The sequence below is a fragment of the Cryptomeria japonica genome, chromosome 2, assembly GCF_030272615.1.
Source record: "Cryptomeria japonica chromosome 2, Sugi_1.0, whole genome shotgun sequence".
NCBI classification, from domain to species: domain Eukaryota; kingdom Viridiplantae; phylum Streptophyta; class Pinopsida; order Cupressales; family Cupressaceae; genus Cryptomeria; species Cryptomeria japonica.
The window spans coordinates 648,294,492-648,318,788 of record NC_081406.1 but is presented as its reverse complement, the minus strand read 5'-3'; the positions used below and the strand labels follow the sequence as shown (position 1 = coordinate 648,318,788).

The following is a 24,297-nucleotide window of genomic DNA, read 5'->3' as shown; positions in this document are numbered from 1 at the left end:
AAACTTGCCATTTAAAAACCTTTGCAACTATGTTGCATTTAGACTTTGAGTTTGCTTTGTCAGTATTGTGTAAATGTAATGCTACCATGGTTGTAATGAGTTGTGGCTCTAACTCATCATGACGTAGATCTTGGTAGCAGGCCCAAATCACTAGTTTCTTCTCCAATATCAATAATTATCTGGCTTTGAATGTTAGGAAAGATTCTATATGGAATCGACTGTCTCCTATGTTTGTCAAATCTATACCCTCTTTCATGAGATAGATTTTGAGGGCAAGCTCATAGGGCTAGTTTCTTTTCTACTACCAACCATTATTTGGCTTTGTGTTTTAGTAGAGACTATGTAGGATCAACTGTCTGCAAGGATTGTCCAACCTTACTTCCTTAGTCTAGGATTTCTTTTTTTGTATGGAGCATTCTCAATCTTTACATTGGTACTCTTGCAGTGTGTGATGGTAATATCATTGGTGCCAACAATGCTTTGTAGAATACTAGTGCTTGAGGTTTTTGGTTCCCTTCTTGGGTGGTCTTCATCTGCTTCCACTCCTTTTTGACATCGTATCTTGGTTTATAATTTACTTTTCTGAGTTAGTCATGTTTGTCTATTTTTTTTGTTTCTGGTCCAGCTTTTCTTGCTATATTATATTTGCTTTGAGTCTACTACCATTTTGCCCTATTATTATTTTTCCATTATAATTGATGTATGTTCGTGCCCCTTTGCCCTCTCTCTTCTTATTCATGGACAGTAATATAATTTCTTTCTTCTTGATATCTAGATGTACTTTTGAATCCCCATTGATGTACTTAGTCATTTGTAGAGATTGATATGCTTTTTTTCTGCTTATGAACTCAATGGTTGCATTTCAATAAATTCTCAAGCAATCTTCTTTGTTGTCTTCTCATCAGCTTCTTTCATGGTTTGCCTTGTTATAAATTGTTATGATCATTTCCGCAAGCTTTATTTTTATGCTAAACATTTGGTACTAGTGGTGGATGGTATCATTGGTTGTCCTAAGCATCTCCAATACCGGTTTCACAAGTTGAGCTTTTTCGTAAGTCAACTAAGCATGGTCTCTCATCAACTATGAGTCTAGATTGATCATTATATTCTCTGCTAGGATTTTGGATGTATTGTATTTGTTTTTATGGAAGAGGTAGAGACTTAGGAAAACTTAATTTTAGATGCACCATTTACTATGAGATTGAGGGCTTGCCTCTATAGAGGCTTAGGTTAACACTCTATCTACGTTCTTTAGATATCCAAACCAATAGTGGCTTGCAAAGAATCCTTATAGATTGTAGAGCTCCAATTCTAATCACCACTTTTTGTTAAGGAAATGGTGTTTCAAACTTGCAATAATAATTTTTTTTATTTTGATAGAATGGTATTGTTGATACGTGTGGGGGGGTGGTTCAGGGGCTTGCCCTCGAAACTGGGGGTCTTGGGGTAGTGCATCTTGACGGGGGCCCCTTTAAAGAAGTTTTATTGTATAGTTTATCATTGTAAATCTTAATCGTTTATCATTAGGTCATAGATCTAACAATGGATATTTTGTGTTTGTTTGTTTAGAAGGCAACCCAATATTAGGGCATTGTATTAGGGCTATGTATTGTGACGTATTCTCAGAGTCTGATAGCTGTTGAGTTGCCTTTGGATCTCCATTGGTATACTCCTGTGAGAAGCTTGCTCAGCAAGTATATTGTAATCTGTTGTTGATTTCTGAATAATATATTGGGTGGCTTTTGGAGTGGGGTTTTTCTCTCGAAAGGGTTTTCCCCATGTAAATCATTGTGTTGTGGTATGCATGCTATTTATGTTTTTCTATAGCTGTTATAAAGATATGTAAAAGTTTTACATTGTCTTCTTCTCAAGATTAATGTAGGAAGTTGTTTTAGCCAATTTTTGACATTGATTGCATTAGAAGCCCCTTGGATACCACTACTTCAGACATAGAGGTAGATAGTACTATGTGATGGTGTTCGTCCTAGCATACCACTACTATTGTGATGCTCTTTCATATTCTTCATTGACAATGTAGTTCTATCTCTTGATGTTGTGGCTTTGCACCTTTTTGACCATAGGGATAGACACATATTACGAGTTTCATCAATACTACTGGAGTTACACTAGCCTCAGATGTTAGAAGAGATTCTAGAGGTTGTGCTTTGCGTCGTCCTTGCATCACCATGCCTAAGCCTGGCATTTAACACAACTCAATGAGCATTACTAGATTGTTTATTGATCCTTTCATTGCGATCAATGATTTTTTTCCTGTCATAGTCAGTTCTTGCTCTTTGTTGATTTTGTTCTCTGCACTGCTATTTGTATTGTTCTCTTAAACACTTGTGTTGGTGTTGCAATGCTTCATTTTGTTCTTTTCTTGCATTCACACATTTTTCTTTCCTAGGATGCTTGCTTCTTAGAACTTTCTACCCTCCACTGATGTATTTGTCAAGTTCCATGGACCTACTTTTGGTCACTTGTGGAGGTTAATATGCATATCTTATCTGATGAAGTTATCATTACTGTGTTTTTCATGGATACCAAAGCCCTTATGAAGTTGTTGCATTGCTTCTTGCTGATAAATTCAGAGGAGGGCAATGTTGCTTTTTTCATAAATGGTCTGATATTGCTTGGTGTGTTGGGATTTTGCTTTTCCATATTGCTTGTAAACGTTGCTATTTTGACAGGATGCAGTTTGCTATTCTATATATTGTTTCACATGTATTCAAAATGTTCATTTCTTACCACACTTCTCAAAATATTGAACTTTTCTTCATGACTTTGGAAAGATCATAATGAACAAATTTATTGATAAATATATTCTTCAGGTTTTTGAAGGTGGTGACTCTGATGTTGAGTACCCTGGAGACATGGAACATTCTGCCACTAAACTGAAAGTATCTAAAGATTCGTTTTCTCAGTCTGAGCAATTAACTGGGGAACAAGGAGGCATTTATGTTGAAGGTGGAAATGATGAAAATCAAGGCAGTTCACCTAACGGAAGTAGATTACCACCCTGGGGAAATGGTGTTTCACCTTCTTCAAGTCCTAAACATGTTTTATCCACTACTGGTCCTGGCATAAGCAATGGGAAAATTGTAAATAAATCCAATGGATCTGTATCTGCAGTAAAGCGTCCATCAATTTGGAACCGGAATACTGTATATTCTCTTGAACTGATATTTAGGTTTTATGATATTTTTGTTACTAGCATGTTTATTATTGTCTTAACTAGTTATAACTGTTGTATGTCATTTGATTGTTGTTTCACAGATGAATAAAAAGAATCAATCATCAGAACCAACAGAATCTTCAGAAGAAGAGTAAGTTTGTTTCTTTTTTATGTTATTTGGTATTTGTGCTTCCCGTAATTGTCAATGTAGAACTTGCTTATTCCTTTTTGCACCTGCATCATCAATTGTAGATTAGTGAATCTCCAAATTATTTTTTATGTGAATTCTAGTCTTGTACTTATAAACTAGTTTGTAACAAATGCTTGCAATATAAGAAATCATTTCCTTACCCTTTATCAGGATTTGGTAACAAATAATGGACTTTAGGGCATTACAATTGTATTATCTTCAATACTCAAACTACTCGGTACAAATCATTTATAGGAAGGTGTCTTCCATAAATTTCTCCATGTCGTTTTACCTGACGATAGAATTAGTGAGTTGTTTTAACTCATAACCATTATAACAATATTCACACTAATAATATAGTTCCTACCATTCTCCCCATGGTGTGATCATGGTAAAAACTTACACTTTCAACTGCGGTAAGCCCAACTCTTCTTGCTCATGATCTTGATTCAAATGAAAGGCACCTCTCATCAACCTTTCATGGTTTTGACACAAGTTTACCACAAACCTAGACATGAACAAGACTTCGCTCATCTGTTCATTTCATATGGTTTTCTCAATTACCGCTAACCATTTCAAGATCCATGAGCTGCATTACACTAGTGTTTGATTTTTTACAATGTTTTACACTAGGAGGTTATATATGGAAATCGTACACAAGAATAGAACTACCCATTTTTGTTGATCATATCACTCGATCTTCAATGACATAGGAAATTGCCACTGCCACTATAGATGGAATATTGCTGTTATATACCCCCCATGCCGTGACATATCCAATTATTAGAAAAAATAAAAGCACACACCACAATAGATCTCAACATGTCACCAAAGCTGATAAGCGGCCCCGTCGTTGGTGATTGACGAGAGGATGTTGATTGTCCTCCTTCCTCCATTGCCTCCTGCCTCCAATTTTGAATTATTTTAAACACATATTCCTTGTCACTAGGACAAGATAGCTCTTCATTACTGGCATACTCTTTCCAATCTGTTTCTTCAGCCAAGGAAGCATAATGATCTAGTTTATCATCTAGTAAATCTTGTTCCCTCTTTTTACTATTCAAAATTACATGTCTTATTTCATTACAATAGAAGCATTTGATTTTTCCTTTTGAAGGAATATACTTGGATTTGTACTTACCTTTTCTTGCTTTGTTATGTACAAATAAGACGACCTCATATTCTGAACCTTCATTATGGTCAAGTAGAGTAGATATTACTCCTTAAAGACTAATGTCTACCTTACTTAATGTAAACACCATTCCAAACATATTTTTAGGCAAACTATTCAAAAGTATTGCTTTGGCATCATCTTTACTTTCTCATTAATCCCAGCTAGTTGATTTAAGAGAGAGTGAAACTTACTTATATGATCATCCCAATGATGGATCACGGAGTGTGATCCGAAACGTTGATGCAAAAACAAATTCTACACAGTTGAATCCAAAAGCATACACATGAATTACAATGGACTGTGGAAATCTAATCTCTCTGATTGATACCCTTCATGGGTGGGCTTCATGTTTTAAAGCAAAAAACTTTGCTGTCATCCTGATGATGGATCATGGAGTGTGATCTGAAATGTTGATGCAAAAATAAATTCTACACAGTTGAATCCAAAAGCATACACATAAATTACAATGGATTGTGGAAATCTAATCTCTCTGATTGATGCCCTTCACGGGAGGGAATTATGTTTTAAATAAAAAAACTTTGCTCTCATCTTGATGATGGATCATGGAGTGTGATCCGAAACATTGACTCCTAAACAAATTGTACACAGTTGAAGCTAGAAGCATACACATGAATCACAATGTATTGTGGAAATCTAATCTCTCTGATTGATATCCTTCATGGGAGGGAATTATGTTTTATAGCAAAAAGCTTTGCTCTCATCTTGATGATGGATCACGGAGTGTGATCTGAAATGTTGATGCAAAAAACAAATTCTACACAGTTGAATCCAGAAGCATACACATGAAATGAAATGATTTCAATATCAGTAGATTTTATTGGTGCTAATTTGATACCGTATATCCTCAATCTTGTGATCAATCCAACAACATGTACTTGCTTTGGATATCTTTGAGAACTTCAACTTGTGCTCCAACCTTTTTCAACAAATCATTACCACACACAATTCCAAGCACTTGATTTATAGGCAGGGGACAAACAAGAAACACCAGATGGTTTCAAAAACCATTGGCCAAAACCACAAGCCCCCAATTTTTATTCTCATTGCAACTCCTCCTTGTTGATTTTAGTGATCAGATTTAGATATAACTTAGAAATAACACAAAGCAATCACACAAAAGAGACTAGACACCAAGAATACCCTGGGAAAACCTCCCTCTTGGAGGAAAAACCCAGCATCAAGTCCAGATCAAAATCCTTTAATCATGAGCAAATTACAAGTACAATGAAGATCAGATCACTTATCTGATTAAGTCACCAACCTAGGGCAGAGCTTTGCCCATTCTAAATCACTGATGTGCAGGCCCTAATTTGCTGATTCCACAAGTAGGGTTTCGGCACCATAGAAGAGGATGATCACTGCTCTAAATTAGTGAGTTAGACAACTGAATATCGCCCAGCATAGTCACCCATAATTTGCACAAGTCTGCTCCACAATGGTGATCAGATTCGGGTCTGGAATGGAGCTCAGAATGATCAATAGTTCGCCCAGATATAAGGTAGATTCACAGCTCAGATTCCACACTAATTCGCCCAGCCACAAGAACAGATTCGCATTAATTAGGATGACAAATTCGCTAGTAGAAGACCATGGATAGGAGAGCAAATATTCGCTGATGATGGAATTCTTGGATGACAAGATTGAATCTTGTTATATACAAGATTCAATCATCTTCTTTCCCAAGTTGGCTGACCTATTTGGCCGACTTGATTTCATATTTTATTCCTTTACATTGGCGCCCAAATTTGGGATTATAATTGAACTACACGTTACATTATTTTCTCTAATTGGGCCCAGCCCAATATTTTACAAGTAATTGCTTATGATATTGTTGTTATTACAATATACATTAAATTTTAATTGCCACTTAGACAACATTAAAATTTAATCAACATAATCCGATCTAGCTATCACATTTCAACACTCCTATAGTTAATAAAGACAATCCAAGTGGCAGGATCGATCATACAACGGGAGTCCCAATATACATCTCCAGTGTGTCACTAAAACCTATGAGAAACAATGTGACAATAATATTAAATTTGTAAACCACAACTTCCTAACAAAAAATTCTTTGTTACACACAAAAAGCAAATGCATGTTATATTGACATCTATTTCAAGAGTGCACTGAAGGATAAAAGGCCTCTCAACTTTTGGATAGAGAGCTTTCTTCTCTACCTTCCTCCAGTCAAATAATATTGGTTACTAATATGGACATATGTCGAGCACGTATAGTTTTAGCCACATGTCACTCTACATAATCTTGGGTCACATATCAGTGACAACCTTACCAGTATTTAGTAATTGATGTACAGAGTTTTAGTGATTGTGTTTGGTGATTAGGATCTTGCTTCTTCTGGTAGGTTATGTTTTGCTAGTAATAAATAGTTAAAAAGGCAGTTCTTTGGTCCATTCTAGAATCAGGTGTACCAGCTGCGCTTTACATAAATTTTTATAAGCCAATAACATTTTTTTCCAGTAACTTGTTAATGCTACAATCTTCAGATATGATGTATTTGTTACTGTAACATATTTTTGGAAGAATCTTCTTGGCTCCACTACAGTAGATCAGTCAGTTAATTGTCAGAGTCTTTTCTGTCTGAGAAGTAGCATTTTCAAAATATTTGATTGAACTTCTGCATGGAGCTTTCATGCATGTCGTTTCATTTTGGGTTTTTGTTTTCAAATATTTCTTTGATTTTGATGTTATTTTGTTCTACTTGAGAAACATATCAAATTTTTCTTTGTGTTTGCTTTCTTCACTTTTAAATCTTTCTAGCACTAAGGCTTGTTTTCTTTCACTTAGTAATAGTGCAATGCTACTCTTAGTACACAGGCATGCTAACTGTCATTATGCACAACATGACATATGTATACATTTGTTTGGTGACAGAGAGCATAATGGTTTTACATCGCAACTTCTATCCTTGTTTTGTTGAGATTTTATGATCTAATTTTATTAGCTAATTTGGCATGCTAGTTATACATAAAATTTTCAGATTTGACAAAATTTGCTTGTATATAATAGTAAATTTACTAAATTATATTTTTTCGTTAAATAATAGCCAGTACTAGCATTTCAATTTTTTCAAATGAAAAATATTCACTAAATAAGCTATTGTTGCATTATTTGCCATCCACTATAATTTCCTTCTCTGCAAGGAATAATCTCCTTATTTTTAGTCAAAATTTCCATCCCTTTTAAGAGTTAGCTTTTCAAAGCTATGATTTGTCAGTGCATACATGAAATTAAAACACTAACATTTTTTTCTCTGCAGACGTGTTATTCAGAGGCTTGAAATGACCAAAAATGAGTTACGAAACAAGATTGCTAAAGAGGTAAACTATCATTATAGAGGGGTTCTTGGCAATTCTTGTTCATGAATACTTTAGGACATTTTATTCTGCAACATGTAGTTTCTTAAATTCACATTCTCAGTCCTTATACTATTAATAATTAGATATAATTTTTTGCTTTTTCAGGCCAAGGGAAACGCAGTTCTGCAAGCTAGTTTGGAGAGAAGGAAGCAAGCTTTACATGAACGTCGCTTAGCACTTGAGCAAGATGTATTGACTGTTGATCTTTGCTTTCAGAATTTAATCATGTACTGGTGCTTGTAGGTTGGGCATATCTGAAATGCAATTCATGGGAGGAGATTGATAGTTAGAAACTCTGACAGATATAATGAGAAGATGATTAGATGATTGATTGTATCGTTTAGAGTCTAGACTTCAAATATCTAATTTTAATGAATGAATCTGTTTTGAACAGTTTTGTGACTCAAAGATAATTAAAAACTATTATATTTTTGAGGTCGAATGATATCAAATCTATTCTCTACATTTTTAGGTTTTGAAAATATCACACGGGTTTGTTATATTCATTTCACATGCTAAACTTCCTAGTTTTACTGAAGGAAGTATAGGGAAACAGCTCCTTGTGGATGATGTAGCCCACTGGCCATGGGAGTCAGGTGGTTACAAGTATAACTACATTAAAATATTAATGTGTTCAAAGTAATAATATACAAGGGTGAGTAATATTTTCAAAATTGAGCAGTGTTTATGCTTAATGCATCTTTGATCTTTAAAACAGATAATTTTTTTTTTACGTGCATTGCAATATTTTTAGCTTCCGAGTTAGATTGTATTTTTATAGAAATTTGCATTAATGCATGCAAAGTTTTTCGACTTTTACTTAATGATTTGCGTTTAGTAATTTCCTGGGACGTTTTTTTTTCTTTCTAGTTGTTGCCATTTTGCGTGGCAGATTCATTCAATTTGTCTAATAATCTTCAAATCTGGAAAGGTTAATGTTTTGTCATCTTCACATTATACTGATTTTCTTTTTGATTTGTGTAGAAGATGTGACATTTGTCTTTTTAGGTGTTCTTAACTTCTTTGTAACATGTGATGATTTTCACACAGCACTTTGGGCAGATGCTTTGATATTTGACATTTTAAGCTTTGGCATTTTATTGAATAACTTAATTGATTTTATTACAAATGTTTTGGGCTTTTGTCTTCAAATCAAAATCCTAATTCTTATTTGGCTTTGTGTTACCTTTTTGTTTGAACTTGATATTGCATTGTGAAACATGATAATGATGTTGACTGGCCAAATATGTATTTTTGTAGGTTTCAAGGCTCCAAGAACAGCTACAAGCTGAGAGGGATCTTAGAGCAGCATTGGAGATTGGACTCAGTATTTCTTCTGGAAATTTTTCTAGTTCTCGTACGATGGATTCTAAGGTCTGATATTTTGACGTCAATCTTTGTAGATATTTGTAACATGTATATTCAAGAAAGGTAGTTAGAGGATTTGTCATTAAAATTAAAATTCTTCGTGGGACTATACAGACAAGGGCAGAACTAGAAGAAATAGCGCATGCGGAAGCAGATGTAGCAAGGTTAAAGCAAAAGGTTGCTGAACTACATGTTCAACTGAATCAGCAGCGCCAACACTATGGCTCACTGATTGAAACAGGCGACCGTTATCAGCATGTAAAGAGTCTTCAAGCACAGCAGTAAGATGATTCATATATTCAGTTATTTATCATTTTTTTCTAAACAACCTTCAGATGTCTGCTTTTCACAGTATCATCCTGAATATGGCTTTTCATTTTGCTCATAGCTGTTTGTGGTGTTAGCTATTTGATAGCTAGTAGATTTGGGTTCTTACACAGTGGTTTGGATTGTATTTGCCAGGCGTTTAGAATGCCAGGATAAAAGCACAGTTCAAGACTAAGCCCGCTTGCCTAGTTTTAATGCTATTTTATCTTGTCAGTCTTATATATTTCTTTTTCTTTTTCTGAAGGCTATGAAGTATTTAGTATGCAGTTCTTGAATACATCAACAAACCTTAAAAAGCAGCACTGATTCAAAATTGTGGAATTAGAGGTTTATGAGTTTTAGTTGGTTGGCATATTTTTGAAGTGAACATTCTCTCTGTATCTTCATGCAAAATTAAAAGTATCTTTTGGAAAGACCTGAGTTATGTTATATATTTGAGCATGAACAAGGTTTACAGATGTGATGAATGTGGCTTACACTATGCTAGAATTTTGTTCAGGTTTACTCTACATTGTGTTAAGTTGACTCATGACCTTGCCCGAGGTTTATCAAGCAAAAAAGAATCTACTATAGTTTAGCGTGGAATTGCAAGCCTCTTCTGTTACAAAGTATTATCTTGGAAATAACTAGGTAGAAGAAATACTGAATGCTTTATGTAACTCTATTATACATATGCAGAATTCTAAACAATTTGAGCTGCAAATAAACTACATGATCCCAGATGGTCACACTCAGAAAGTAGTTTTTAAGTTGGGAATTTAAGGGTACTAAATCAACAGTTTAAATATTTTAGATATTGTTCCACTTTTAGGAGATCCAAAGTAAAATTTTGCTCGCCGAAGGTTCTGAATTTTCTGGGAGGAAATAAATATCATTGAATAAATCTGGGAATAACCTCTTTAATAAAATTTTGGTAAAGTACTTACAGTGTCATGGGATCTATATCTTTGCACTGTATATTAGCCCTTGTCTCTTCATAAGAACCCTAATACAAAAACTACGAAGTGCTCCAAATTCAGATTCATGCACTCATGGTGGTAATCTGGAAGTGATGGTTGTCATAATTTGAAAACTCAAACTTGCCAAAAACTTGACAGCTTTAAATTTTGGCTCAGACTTGGGACTTAGTAAAGTAAAAATTACTTAAATACACAAAATAAACTTTTAATGTATGAGGCGCATACAAAGTGATTTTAGAGAACATATAATTCTATTTTGATAATAGTAGCTTTACTTTGAATCACGATCGACTTGGAAAGTAAAATGGAATTCAATTACTTGGAATACTAAAAACAGCTGAAAAATTCATAAAATTTGGGGAAAAATGTTGCTGCTGTTATTTCAATCCAATTAAAGGGAAACAGCTCTACTTTTCTTTCTCATGCAGCCCAAAACAGTTTTCAAGTTTTGCTTTTTGAAACTAGAGCAGTGCTCTCTTCGCAATTTAGGATGGGGTCAATATTTGGAGCCCCCAATGCTAGGCTCAAATTTAGGTCTTCAAGGCCATAGGGACCTTCCTGGCACACTTTTATAACTTTATCACCATTAACTAACTGTTGATAAATTAGTTTAATCATTTCATGCCAAAAAGATCCTAATTGTTGAAGATTAATATGACCAAAGTATAAAATTCACATGGTTTTGGAATGAGGGTATGGGGAATTTAAGGGATGAAAATTGCAATTAATCATTAACAGTAAATAATATATAAATATAAAATAAATCAACAATAAATAAGTAATTGATAAATAATAAATATGTAGAATAATGTTTTAAATATGAAATACATATAATAATTTATAATGCTATATCTCCTGATAAAATTGCAGTGGGGTGGGACAATCTATTCCACACATGCCATTGGGTTTTTCGCATACCTTATCATGATATCACCTCACCTTTTATTCAGTTGTCACCTTACAGAGGCAGTAACAAATGGAAAGTAAAAGGGTCCATTTACAAGTCTAAATGGTCCCATCCAGATGAGGGATTGAAAGAAAATCAAATAGCACAACCCTTCCCAGGCCTTGAATTAATCAGTAATTTCAGCTGTGAGGATCTAAGTCAATGCCAGAGTTGGCTAGAAAACTGCCACTTTATTACATTCTCAGAAACAATAAGTAGAAAAAATTGTCATTAAATAATCAATAGAACTGAAGTCACTTTAAACTTCCGACATTGGGCAAGCATTTTAGGCAAATCAGAAATCACCAACAAAGATTCTTCTTGCACTATCAACTTCTTACAGCCCAACCCATCCAAATTGACACCTTCAATTGTAGCTAACAATTCAGCTTGAATTTTTAGTTTTAGGCCCCCAAAAGAAATATTCTCCCCTTTAAAGTCACCATGTTCATTTGTTATCACACATCTAGCAGGAGCCCCTGCTAACTGTGGGTTGCATTTGGAGGTGTTAACTATATTGAGTTTCAATAAACCTTTAGGAGGTATCAGCCAGGCTTGATTGCTGTGAACCACAACTTTATTGATTGTTGAGAACAAAAAACGCACAAAAAATCCTGTCAGTAGAAGGAAATTTGTGTTGTGAAAAAACCTGCGTGGAAACACTAAACAGCCATGCAAACAGAAAAACAGGGGCGGCTTGTAGGAGGCCAAAAAAGACTGAGCCCTGGGCAGAGAAAACCCGGACACCAACATGAATGCTCGCCGTTGCGCGAGCAGATTTGTTGCACAAAACAAACACTGCACACACAAAATCGCGACACCCAGAAAATGTAGTCACGCCGCCGAAAAAAGAACGTGCCATTGGAAAAAAACCGTGGAAACAAACATGAGCCATCGCTGTTGGAGAAGAATCGCACACATAGAATCAACAGGGAAAATTCCGACATGGGTCGGGCGCACAAAAACCGCTAACATTTGTGGGTAGACAAAATCGCGAAAAATTGCACAAAAAAACCTTCGCGCTGCCGCAGAAAAATTAACTGTGCTGCTCAGAAAAAAATACCTGCAATTTTGGTCAAGAACAGACCCACGAAAACAGATGCCCATGAAGTTTCTCCAGACAGAAAACAATGGGCTGAAAAAAACCCTTACAAAAAAAAACAGCCTCGAAGAACTCCAACAATTTTTTCATAAAAAATATTGATTAAAAATTTTTGGGAAAAAATCCAGGTAAAGAGGCTCGAATTTTTACTTCAAAATCCCATTGTTTTTCTCTGATACCATATTACAATATTCGATGTTGTGATATCCAGAAGTTCTGCAGATTCTGGGAGGGTCAGTGGCAGGCTCTTGTCGCAAAACATTCTGAGAAGAAGGGGGCAGCCTTCTCTGTTTTCTTTCTCTTGGTAGTTAGAATGATGACCATAAGGGAGGGTGTTAGAATAATGTATTGTTTCTTTAATGGTCATCTAATTGTCTAGTTTGCTCAGGTAGTTTCTATTTCTGGTTTCAGTTCACAATTGTTTCTTTTAGAAACATCGTCTTTGTAAATCTATATAAGGAGACTCGGTCTCCATTGTTTAATACAACATCGAATATTGTAATATTGATTACCATATAATTATTTATGGAGGAACATGAAGTGATCAGGTTAGGTTTGTGGATGATGCGTGATTGCAGAGAGTTTGGAAAGGTGTAGGTTATGCTAGTTCTTTTTATCATTTTTTCTTTTGTTAGGATATGCCAGTGCTTGAGGTCCTTTTGGGAAATGGCTTATAATTCCCGTCGGTCTTGTAAATCTGGGAAATATTTCCAGGATGTTTCTGAGATGGCTGTTTGAAGAACCCGTGATGTTTCCAAGAGGAATCAGACGTGGGGTCCAGACTTGAATTGAACTGGTTCAGGTATGTGGTGGTCTGAAGAATCCATAATATAGTGTATGATTGGCAATAGAGCCATTCTTCTATAATGGGCCTCATCCTCAATTTTATCCTCTCTATGAATTGTTTGATTATACTTAAGAGAACCCATCTAGATGTGAATATATCTTGTTCTCTTACCACCTTTTCCACAGTGGATCATAGAATGGATCTCTAGTCATTTCAGAAAAGATAAGAAGGATATTTGTCTGTCAGCCATGTTCAATATGGGACAACTCACAAATGTTTTACAACCCAGTCTCTATTTCATGTATGGCTGGGTAGATCACCACATCGAGTCTCAATTCCTTGAAGTAAATCCAAATTCTCTACCTTGGAAATGTTTCCTAGCTGTATTTATTCTTATTTTTTTTTAAAATTATTATCTAACAACCTCTGCATCATATGTTGAACATGAGAGTGCATTCCTTTTCATCATATTTATCTTCATATCACTGTTGTAGTTGTAAATACTAAGTATTAATTGTAAAATGTGCCAACTATTTATTAGTGACTATGATTCCTCCAAACTCTGCCATAACTACAGTGATAGTAAATGTATTTTACATTTCTCCCTAGGGACGTGTACCCTGCCTTGGCACCCCTGTCCCCATCTCCAAAACGTTTCAGAGCCTTGGGGATTTGGGGTTCCATTGCATGAGAGCCTCTTAGACTAGCAGTGACTCAAACTTGAGCTCTAATTTTGATACAGACTTACCAGTTGTGTCTGCTGATTAGGGTCAGCCATATGTTTTCTATGTTTTTGTCATTTTGTAGTTGAAACTTGGAGCCTTTGGGCAATTGGTTATAATTCCTTGTATGATATGTATGCCCATCATCAATGAAAGCATTTGAATTTTGTTTATTTGTTTGTCAATTCTCATAAGAAATCTTGATTCAAATTTAATGTTATGTATTAAGCTTCTACAAAGACTCTGATGAATGCTTTATCATGGTTATGATATGAATATTTTAGATTTCTCTATATTTTTAAAAATTTCCCTATTTTGCTGAGTTACCGGGTTCGGCCCCCTAGACCCCTGGTACTGGTCCGGTACGGTCCTGGTTCGGGGTTCGGGTCTGGTTCGAACCAGGGCGAACCCAAGAGGGCCCAGGGTCGAACCCAAGAGGATCCAAGTCGAACCCAGGGGTCTGACAGCCCAAAAATGGATTTTTTTTTTGCAAAATTTATTTATTTTTGAATTCCACCACATAAAAAATTAAAATGACCCTATGTCTCAAGCCACACACCTATGCATCGTACAACCAAGAGAGAAGCACAAGTCTGTACGAAAGAACAAGTTAGAAAACACAATTTCCGTACGGGAGAATGCACCTTGATCAGAATTTCGACTTCTTTGGCCTTGTTCCTGACGTCTTAAAAAAAGCAGAAAATTGATGCAAGCCATGCTGCCCCTCGAACCCGCAAGGGGCTCTGCCCCTTGACCCCGCTGGGGGGCGCTGCCTCCAGACCCCCGCAAGGGGCGCTGCCCCTTGACCCCGTTGGGGGCATTGCCCCAAACCTCCATTAGAGAATCCATTTGATGATCAAACTTTAAATTGTTGAAAGTTGAAACAATGGTACTTGAATATTTTATCATTTTGATATTAAACTTGATGTATATGATGCTGTTATGGTATGATCATGATGCTATGATTACAAGTTTATGTTTGTTTTGTTGTTTATATGATGCTATGTGACATGCTAATCTTAATTCATGTTTATAGGCTGCATATATATATAATTTACATGTTTTTGTACTAACGAACCCAAACCCCTTTTCAAAATTTTGCCGTACCGGCGTACCGGGTTCTTCGAACCCGAACCCCGAACCGGTAACTTAGCTTTTTTGTAATAGCTGTCTCCTGTTGTGCCCTAAAAAATGGCCCAAAAGTACCCCTTTACCGGAACATGGTCCGCCGTTCCCTGCTGTCCGTGCCCCGTATTTTATGATGACAGAGATTGGGTTTTTTGATGACAGTAATAATAATTTATTTGGATTTTCTAGTTTCAGGATTATGAAGGGATTTATTTGGAGTTTCTAGTTTCGGGATTATGTTGTCTTCTTAATGCATCATAGATTATTTTGATACTGTGTAAAATTTATGTATTAAAATTTGAGAGCAGTGAAGTATAGGTTTTGAAACTAGTGTTTTATTCTTGGCTTTGACATGCTTTTAAGTGTCAATCATACTGAATGTTTATGTTATTATTATTTGACACAGGAAAATTTTGCAGCAGGATGTTGATTTGACACTTGCTATGTGCCATCATGAAAGGCAAAAGAACAGTGAGGTACAACCCTAAACATCTTTGTTTCCTTGCTTATACATACCGCTGTTTAAAATAGTAAATACAAAGCCAATATTGTGATCTTCATATTTAATATTTATAGACATTACCTTGTGAATTCTCATCTAAAATTTGTTTGGAAGTAGCTACAATTTGTGAATATAAATCTCAATTTATTCTGCAATACCCCTTGTGCTATTATCTAGCAGGATAGTGTCATGGGAAGTGACTGGCGCACGTCAAGGCCACCTACTTTACCTTCTGTGAAGAATAGACAACTCCCATGGAGGCACCGGCCTGATTCAATGAGCCCTGTTGATTCTAAAAGCACAGAAGCATCAACAAGCCTTTCAACAGAAGAGATAACAAACGAGCCAGATGTCCATAGTGGTATCAAATCAAATCTCATAGAAGCAGAGGTGAGAATTACATTCGAATAGACTTTTTCAATTTATATTCCTTAACATGCAATGTAAATTGGTATGCTATAATCTGATTAAATATATGAGAGATTTTAGAAAAACTGATGGGTACACACAGCATGGGGATGAGTTCTATTTCCAAGAATTGTCATAGTTAGTTTGATGGAATGGAACATGAGCTTACAAGAGAGTGGGAGGATGGTATTGCCAATTGATAGCAAGATCTATTTGTTTCTAGGGGAAAGATCATGGCTAGCTGTAGGCTGGGCAAGGGATTTTTGTTAGGGGAAGGGTTGGCTGGCAGAGGGTGTTCAACTGCAAGGGCCCATTTTGCATGGCTGGATGGCTGCCTGGGAAGCTTTTTTAGCATAAAGTTTCGTCAGTTTTAACTATGTCGTTGAAATAGTACTTACATTGGTCTGAATTGGTTATGATACTATGGGAAATTTGTATCCCTTGAGGTATATTATAGAATTGCGGTAAACAAGTTTCTAATACTGGTAAATCTTTTGCATAAATGAAATGCCTCATATATGCTTCTCCCTCAAATTGCTTCCGGCAGCTTAAAACTGGCATGATGTCTGATATCATTAAATTTTGATTTTGAAGATGATGGCTTGTAGCTTAGTTACTGATACTGGTTTGAGTTTGGGTTTGGGCTCACTTGTCTGGTTTGTGGATTCATTCAAAAAATGATTTGGGGTTGGGTTTGTCTGTACAAATACATATAAAAAAAATCACATGCACATGCTCTCTTTTTTCACCTTCATTCAATCCAAATTCCAGTTATATTCTCAAAATGTTAACTTAATATTTAGAATTTTAAACTCTGAAAAATCTTTCCAAGTAAGACAATAAAAAAGATGTACTTTAATAGTTTAAAATGTTAATAAATATATATAGTACTATATAGAAGCTACCAAAGCTCTAAATTCCCAGTATATAATAATATATAAATTAAAATATATGCATGCATTCCATACTTTTATGGTTTATTCTATCAGGAGATGGAGGGATTGTGATTGTCTTAATATAAGTTAAAATATATGCATCCTTCTGGAAATAGTATATTGATAATCTTTAAGCATGAGCATAGTGTAAATTAAATTATATGCATCATAGCAAGCTTTAAACATAAAACGTGCAAATTTTATTCAATGAGCCTGATGTGCATTCCATTGAGGTCAGATTTCATGTACATCACTCCATACACTACTACTTATAAGGAAATTTGCGTAGATTTAACCCATTAAAATACTCTACCCAAGTAAAGATGAAACAAAAAATAAAACATTTATTGACTCTTCCTTCCATTTGACATTGAAGTTGACAACGAAAAATTGGGTTGTTCAAGCTAATTGGTCAACCAAGGCTAGGAATTGTGTAAGGATGATTTGCTAGGTGAGATGCATAGAAGAACGAGGGATCATTAAAAAAAAAGCCAAAATACTTTAGGTTCTTTACAAAATCTATCAAATTTCATTGGATTTGAAGTGGGTTTTCTTGGGTTTGATTAGGAATAACCCCAGGGCAAAAACAACACCCTGGTTGTGTCCCTCATTGTACCCCATGGATCTGAACAGAAAGTGTTTACCAATGGGATGGCTTCTACTTCCCGAGTTCAAATTTGATCTAGAACTAGATTCTGTTGTATTAACTTACAATATTGATAAACATATTGTCTAAAAAAATACAGCAATATGAACATAAATTTAAAAAAAATGTTTAGAAAAATTGAAACATAATATAGTAATATGGTAATTGAATTAATGAATCGACAAAAATAACATCTTTTATCATAAAATGTAAAAGTCTATATACAGAAAACATAAAAAATTGGAAATGATTCAGTCGGATAAATTTGTGTTATTGTAAATCATTTAAATATTGATCAACAAACAAATTTACATAAATTGAATCAATTCAATGCAATAAAATATGTAATTTTACATGCTTAAAATATTAGAAATGATTTATAGATTTATATATTTGAAAAAAAGGAAAAATAATGAACTAAGCTGGTGCAAATCTTAAACTTCATAAAATTGTATCAAATTGCTTTAGAATGCTATAATGATGTTATGTGTGTTCAACATGGACGAATAGGGGTTTCAAAGGGAACTAGTTGGTAGTTCATAGAGCCGTGTTAGAAATCTTTATAGTGGTGTTCTCCAAGATACTCAAGTATCTCTTGGGTACTAGTTAGTCATTCATTTTGATGTTCTTCAAGATCGCAGTGGTACAGGTTCCACCAAATGGACCTAAAAATTTGTATAATTTTATTCCTCTTAGACAAAGCTTCCTGACTTGGTAAAATATGGTTGACTGATTCCCATGTTCTCCAAATATTGCAAAATACTGTTAGAGTCTGCTTTAAACTTACTAATGTCCACTCCAATCAAAGGAATTTAGAATCTATTTTACTGCTTAAGAAATAACTAGTTTTAGTTTTCTGCTCCCCATACCTATCTAAAATACTTTCCGGCAGATTGGAATTCTATCTAGAGAGGAGGTTACATTCCCATATAGAAAATAGTTTTTCAAAATTTTAAATTGCCCAATATCCACCATTATGGCTTATCCATAGATATCACCTCACATGATTTCCACCATTATGGCATATCCATAGATATCACCTCACGAGATATCAACCATTATTGTGAGATCGTCACCTCACAATGATGGTAAGATCCACAAGTGTTCATCATTGTGAGATCGTCACCTCACAATGATATTCACCATGGCTCATCCAGAGGGTAAACACACTAGTACAGGAAAATCAGCACAGACTCTCTCACGTGGTGTTGCCATGGCGTCACACACATGACATCCACCATGAACCATATCAGAGGGTGGAGATAAGGGCTTACACCTCAAGTCTCTCTCAAAGAGAAATGCATTACAAGGGCTGATACCTCTAACTTCTCTCTCACAGAAGATTGCATTTTATCACATAATAAGAAGTTAAGAACATCTGAATTCTGAGACTCCCTCTCAACAAGGGCAGCATTCTCACAGCTTTGATACAATAGATTACAGTAGCTCCAATGTTTGACCAAGCAAGGAGCGTTCGAAGCCACACTGCTTCACAAGCTTGCTGATCCTCTGCAAAGGACTTGGCACGCTCCATCGGTCACTCAAGCTTCCTCTGAATCTCTAATCCGATATGAAGGAAGAGTCACTGCAGAGTATTTGCACACTCGAACCAGGCAATATGCTGGACATGCTTTGGCCAATGCAAAGAAAGAACCCACAGATTTCAGTCACATCCAGATACAAGCTCACTGTCTGTCTATTTCTGTGATAACTCTCACGATTCCTTGTCTCCTGTAGAGTTTCTTAATTACCCGCAACAGTCTTCAAAATTTAAAAATCATACAGGAAAGATACTCCATCCCAGTCAAGTATGAACATTTCCAGGCAAATGTTGTTTCCCAGGGATTTCCTGACAACCATTCTGTATCTTTGACAAGCACCTCTTCCACAAATGTATCAACGTCAAAGTGTGTCAATCCCTTGTATCTGATCATGTCTGGAAATATTAAAACATCTTCATTTGAAGTTTCTGTTCCATCCCGCCCTTCAAATATAGTCAGATGTGTCTTCCGTGGAATCTCATTCTTGTGAGCTTTAAGAGCAGCAGCAAGGATCCTAGGAAGGCGATCGGATTCAGCAGCCTCCACCTTAGGAGGCCAACTCTCAGGGTTCTTATAGCAAAGAAACACGTGGTGGTCATAAGCCTGCACAGATCCCACCAGAGACAGAGTACATTTCAGGCTGTGTCTCTGATTTTGATCTGCAATCTGGAGAGACCACACTCATGCGAATAACCCCAAGAAGCCATCAAAGTAATTATTTGGGGGGCAAGCCTTTAGAAACTAAAGTCCTGATAAAAAATATATCACTGCAATAATTGGAGTGCAAACAGAAAACTCCAATATGCTACCAGCCTGCACAATATAATTGAACCTAGGCTGTCAAACATCCCCTAAAGCGCGAGCAACAAATGCCTCTAGGATTTCAATGTGAACCAATCATGATCAACCGATATCCATGGCCAAGACGGCTTGACCAAGCAATGATTGCTGCCACCAATAATAACATTGATCAAACAAAATATGGAATTGCTCCAGTGAATGCAAAGGGGTGCTGCTTTCTGAAATTGATCAGACCATTTGACAAAGTATCGAGACAAACAAATAACGCTTTTGTCTACAGTTGGGAGCATTCAAATTCGAATATGAAAGCCAATCCAAATCAAAATAATAAACACTGTCTGCAAACAAATGAATCTTAGAAGCTTTTGAGATTTTGTATCCTCCACTGAACAAGACTTTGTCATGTCTTTCTTAACTTTATTTATCGATGTCTAGATCCCACAATACTCACAGGACTGTAACTTGCTTGGATTGAGAGGAAATCTTAGACAAAGTGCCTTCTTGTGAACCACCATGAAAGGTATCTCAACTGAGAAAGCCGCGCACAGCAGGCTTAATACGAAAAATGTGAGGCCTCCAAACTGACAAACAAATCAAATGCACCAGCAGCAATGAGAAAACAGCGATCAGCTCTTCTATTATTGCTTGGCCTTCACTCTGATGATATTTGAGAACGATTTCTTTGAAGGCTCTGCTAACTTGATCAATCATTCAATGATCAAAAAATTAAAATCAATGAACCTAAGACCTGTGTAATTTAAACTAAATAATAGGCACAGAATCCTTAATGCTCTGATACCATGTTAAGTTTATGGTGCTCGATTTTCCACAGGCAATGACTCAATCATTGTTTCCCTCCCAACCATAGATGATAAATGCTTATCATCTCCCCCGAGCACTGCTTATACTCGATAAATCAGATTGTGTGTTATATATTATCTTTTCAAGAGAGGAAGATTAGTCTTCCTTTATATCTTTTGTGATGACCCCTTCACCAAGGGACGCCAATCTTCCAAATTATTATATTATTAATATAATATAATAATACAATATAATTATAATATAATTATATTATCACAATAATAATATAATAATATTATTTCACAATAATAATATTAATATAATCATTTCACAATAATAATATTAATATAATCATTATATCATAATAATTATATTATCACAACCTTTATGTTATATATGTCGGCCTGAAGGAATCCGACCATAGCTACAATAACATTACAGACCCCAATCTCATACTAGTTTGCCAAAGGTTAGGTGGCCATTTTGTATCTTCTTATTTCTTAGTCAAAAACAGAGAGAAGGAAAATAGAGGTGTCTTTATGAATGCCCTGGTGTCACTGGCATAGGAATGACATCCCTCATATGTAACCAGAACATTTTCATTTGCACTAGAAACAGTGAAGCATCGCTGACTGAAATCGGAGATGTTTCCTAATGTCCAGTGGGACTTCAGGAAGAATGGGGATATATGCTTGTGCAACATAGATATATATGATGATGGTGCATCTCAAGTATGGATAGGCTGGATTGGACTATTACTTTTGATTGCATTTGGAGCATTAGATTATTTTGAATAAATAAATCCTAAGTTGCTGAATCGGGTACGGGTACGTGGGTACGAAATGTTGGTATGTTATAAATTTTTTTGTGGGTTGGGTACGTTTTCAGTACGTTCATACAAAATAATATATGTACATATAGACACACACACACACATACATACATTTGCTAATTTATACATACATACATACATACTAATTTAAATGGAACAATTACAAATTTCAAATTTTGAAACATAGCATACTAATTTAAATTCAGTTTTCAATATCAAAAAGATCAAACTAGAATCTCATCATAGATAAGTTATGAGTTCACTAATCAAAACTGTCCTAAGAATATCGAAAAGATCAAACTACAATCACTAAACATTTTGGAAACATTTTGGCATCTAAAAACGTGAACCCCAGAGGTACCCACAGGAGATTCATTTCAGAATCCGATTCCGGTACGTTTTGTACTTGGAATCGCCAGAAAAATTCCATGATTCAGGAACTTAGAATAAATCTATTGAGATTGATTAACAAATTCTACAAAGTAAGGTGAAGTTTGGTGTCTCTACAAGTGCAATGTTTTTTGAAGTATTTGTAATTTTGTTTTCCTTTTGTTTTGATCAGGGGACAGATTCTGCTGCATACCAGCGCCAACCAATTGCTTCTTCTGCCTTAGTTGAATTAACTACACGGCTGGACTTCTTCAAGGAGAGAAGATCCCAACTTATGGAACAACTTCACAATCTTGATCTTACATTTACTCCAGCTTCTCACGGTTTCATGTACACTACATCTCCTCCTTGGACTAGCCCACAATGAGAAGTTTTTCTTTATAGAGGCAGGCTCAATTTTAGTAAATTGTGGGTTTGTTTCCTTGTGTATATTGGGAGTTTTTTTTTTGTTTTTATCATATACAGATTCATTTGAATCTCCCGTCCATTGGGTATGTCACTGGATTGCATCATGTATATTCTTGGAACAGCATAACAGAGTCTGTGCCAAATTTGTTTTTTTCTGTAGCAGTTGAAAGGTGGCCATGTTAATACAATGTTGTCTTGTATTCATAAGCTTCTGTTTTGGGAATGAGTGCTTTGTTTGCACGAGGACTATAAAGCATAATCATTCAACATGTATCAAAAAGTTGTACAATAAGATTGATTTTTGTGCAACATTCAGTATCTTGTTAGTGGTTACTTTGTCTTAACTCAAGCAATTACGGTGAGTGTGTTATCTAGATGCCAGTTTCCATATAATGTGGGCTGGAGACACAGTTCAAATCTGCTTCAAATTCCTTGACGGCATAATCTTCTGATCTTGCTTAATATAGTGTGTATAGATGTGATTTAATTGTTTAAAGAATATTGCATGAAAATTGAGAACTTATATGTTGACAGTTAAGATACACAATACTCAAGTATTTATCATGGCATTTCATGATCTCAGTCAACTATTTGTTGCAGAATTATAATTAACCTTTTTAGCCTTTTCAATTATGCCATTGCACGAGCTGGTATTGGAATACGACTTAGTGGCCCACATATGGGTGGGTAGTTTTGTTGGATGCACTATCATAAATTTTGTCAATTGTGCAACCAAGAATAGAGAGAAAGATTAGCTACTAACAACGAAAGTTAGTATGTTTCTCAAGAAGTTTAATAACATATTATAGGTTTGCAGTACAATTTGGCTATTGTTTTCTTACAGGCATTATTTTGTCAACAACGGACATTGGTAGGTGCATTTGAAATTGATTGCAATCACATTCGTGTTTTAAATACTACATGCATTTATTCTCCTCTCAAGGAGCAGTTTCATATTTTATTGTATAATTAATTACGTTTTTTCTTCTTTTTTTATCAGTAAATTACGGTCTTGGTGATCACACACTTTATAATATAAAATATTCAAAATTTTTAACAGTCCAGCTGGTTTTAGAAAAAACTAGTATCCTCATACACGTGCGGTGAATTACATGTCAAAGGTTTTTTTAAATCTAATTTCTATCAGTTAGACATCTACTTTTCCATAGATTTAATAACTGTATGATATTTGAACAGGCCACTAGAAAGCATAAATATATATTGATTACTCTTTATCAGAGTTTTCAATTGTTACTCATTATTGGAGCTTTCAATTGTAAGTGTGGAGTCGGGTTACACCTTTTGTTTCCTTAAATTTTAAACATTGTTTCAGAAATTTGGTAGACCAGCATCATAAGTTGCTTCTGTAATGACATTATTTACACATCCTAAGAGATAGCTTTTTAACCAGAGTTGTGGTTTTCTTCATAGAGCAAATATTGAGCGCATATTGGAATTTCCTGTGTAATAGTAATCTGCATCCATACATTCATCTTCCAACATACTAAGTAGCATGAAGAACCATCTCTATATACGATGCAGAGTCAATGTTGTTCATTGTGTGTTTTGAAAATGCATCTTAGCCTTTTGTTTGATATTCCATCCAGAAAAACCATTGGTCTGAGGTTACCCACTAATCTTACTGGGATATGCATTGAAGTGTTCAGAACAAAGAGGGCTTGGTTTCTTCACAGTAAGAGTTATTTGAAATTTTGAGAAAAAATAAAGTCTTTTCATCATTAATTTTTCATGTG

The 24,297-nt window shown here is 35.3% G+C and overlaps 1 protein-coding gene across 3 annotated transcripts in view; it reads left to right on the top strand.

Annotated features, from left to right (window-relative positions):
* Positions 1-22,876, top strand: part of LOC131054658 (rho GTPase-activating protein 7) — a 62,539-nt gene extending 39,663 nt beyond the window's left edge. For 2 of the 3 annotated variants that reach the window (XM_057989212.2, XM_057989220.2), the window contains 9 exons: positions 2,832-3,164; positions 3,277-3,326; positions 7,841-7,901; positions 8,046-8,129; positions 9,201-9,314; positions 9,423-9,589; positions 15,686-15,755; positions 15,959-16,171; positions 22,308-22,876. In XM_057989212.2, the coding sequence (XP_057845195.2) occupies positions 2,832-3,164; positions 3,277-3,326; positions 7,841-7,901; positions 8,046-8,129; positions 9,201-9,314; positions 9,423-9,589; positions 15,686-15,755; positions 15,959-16,171; positions 22,308-22,502 (1,287 nt within the window). In that variant the 3' untranslated portion in view covers positions 22,503-22,876. The remainder of the gene's footprint in view (positions 1-2,831; positions 3,165-3,276; positions 3,327-7,840; positions 7,902-8,045; positions 8,130-9,200; positions 9,315-9,422; positions 9,590-15,685; positions 15,756-15,958; positions 16,172-22,307) is intronic. The other variant, XM_057989226.2, reaches the window with a different exon arrangement.
* The last annotated feature ends 1,421 nt before the right edge of the window (positions 22,877-24,297 follow it).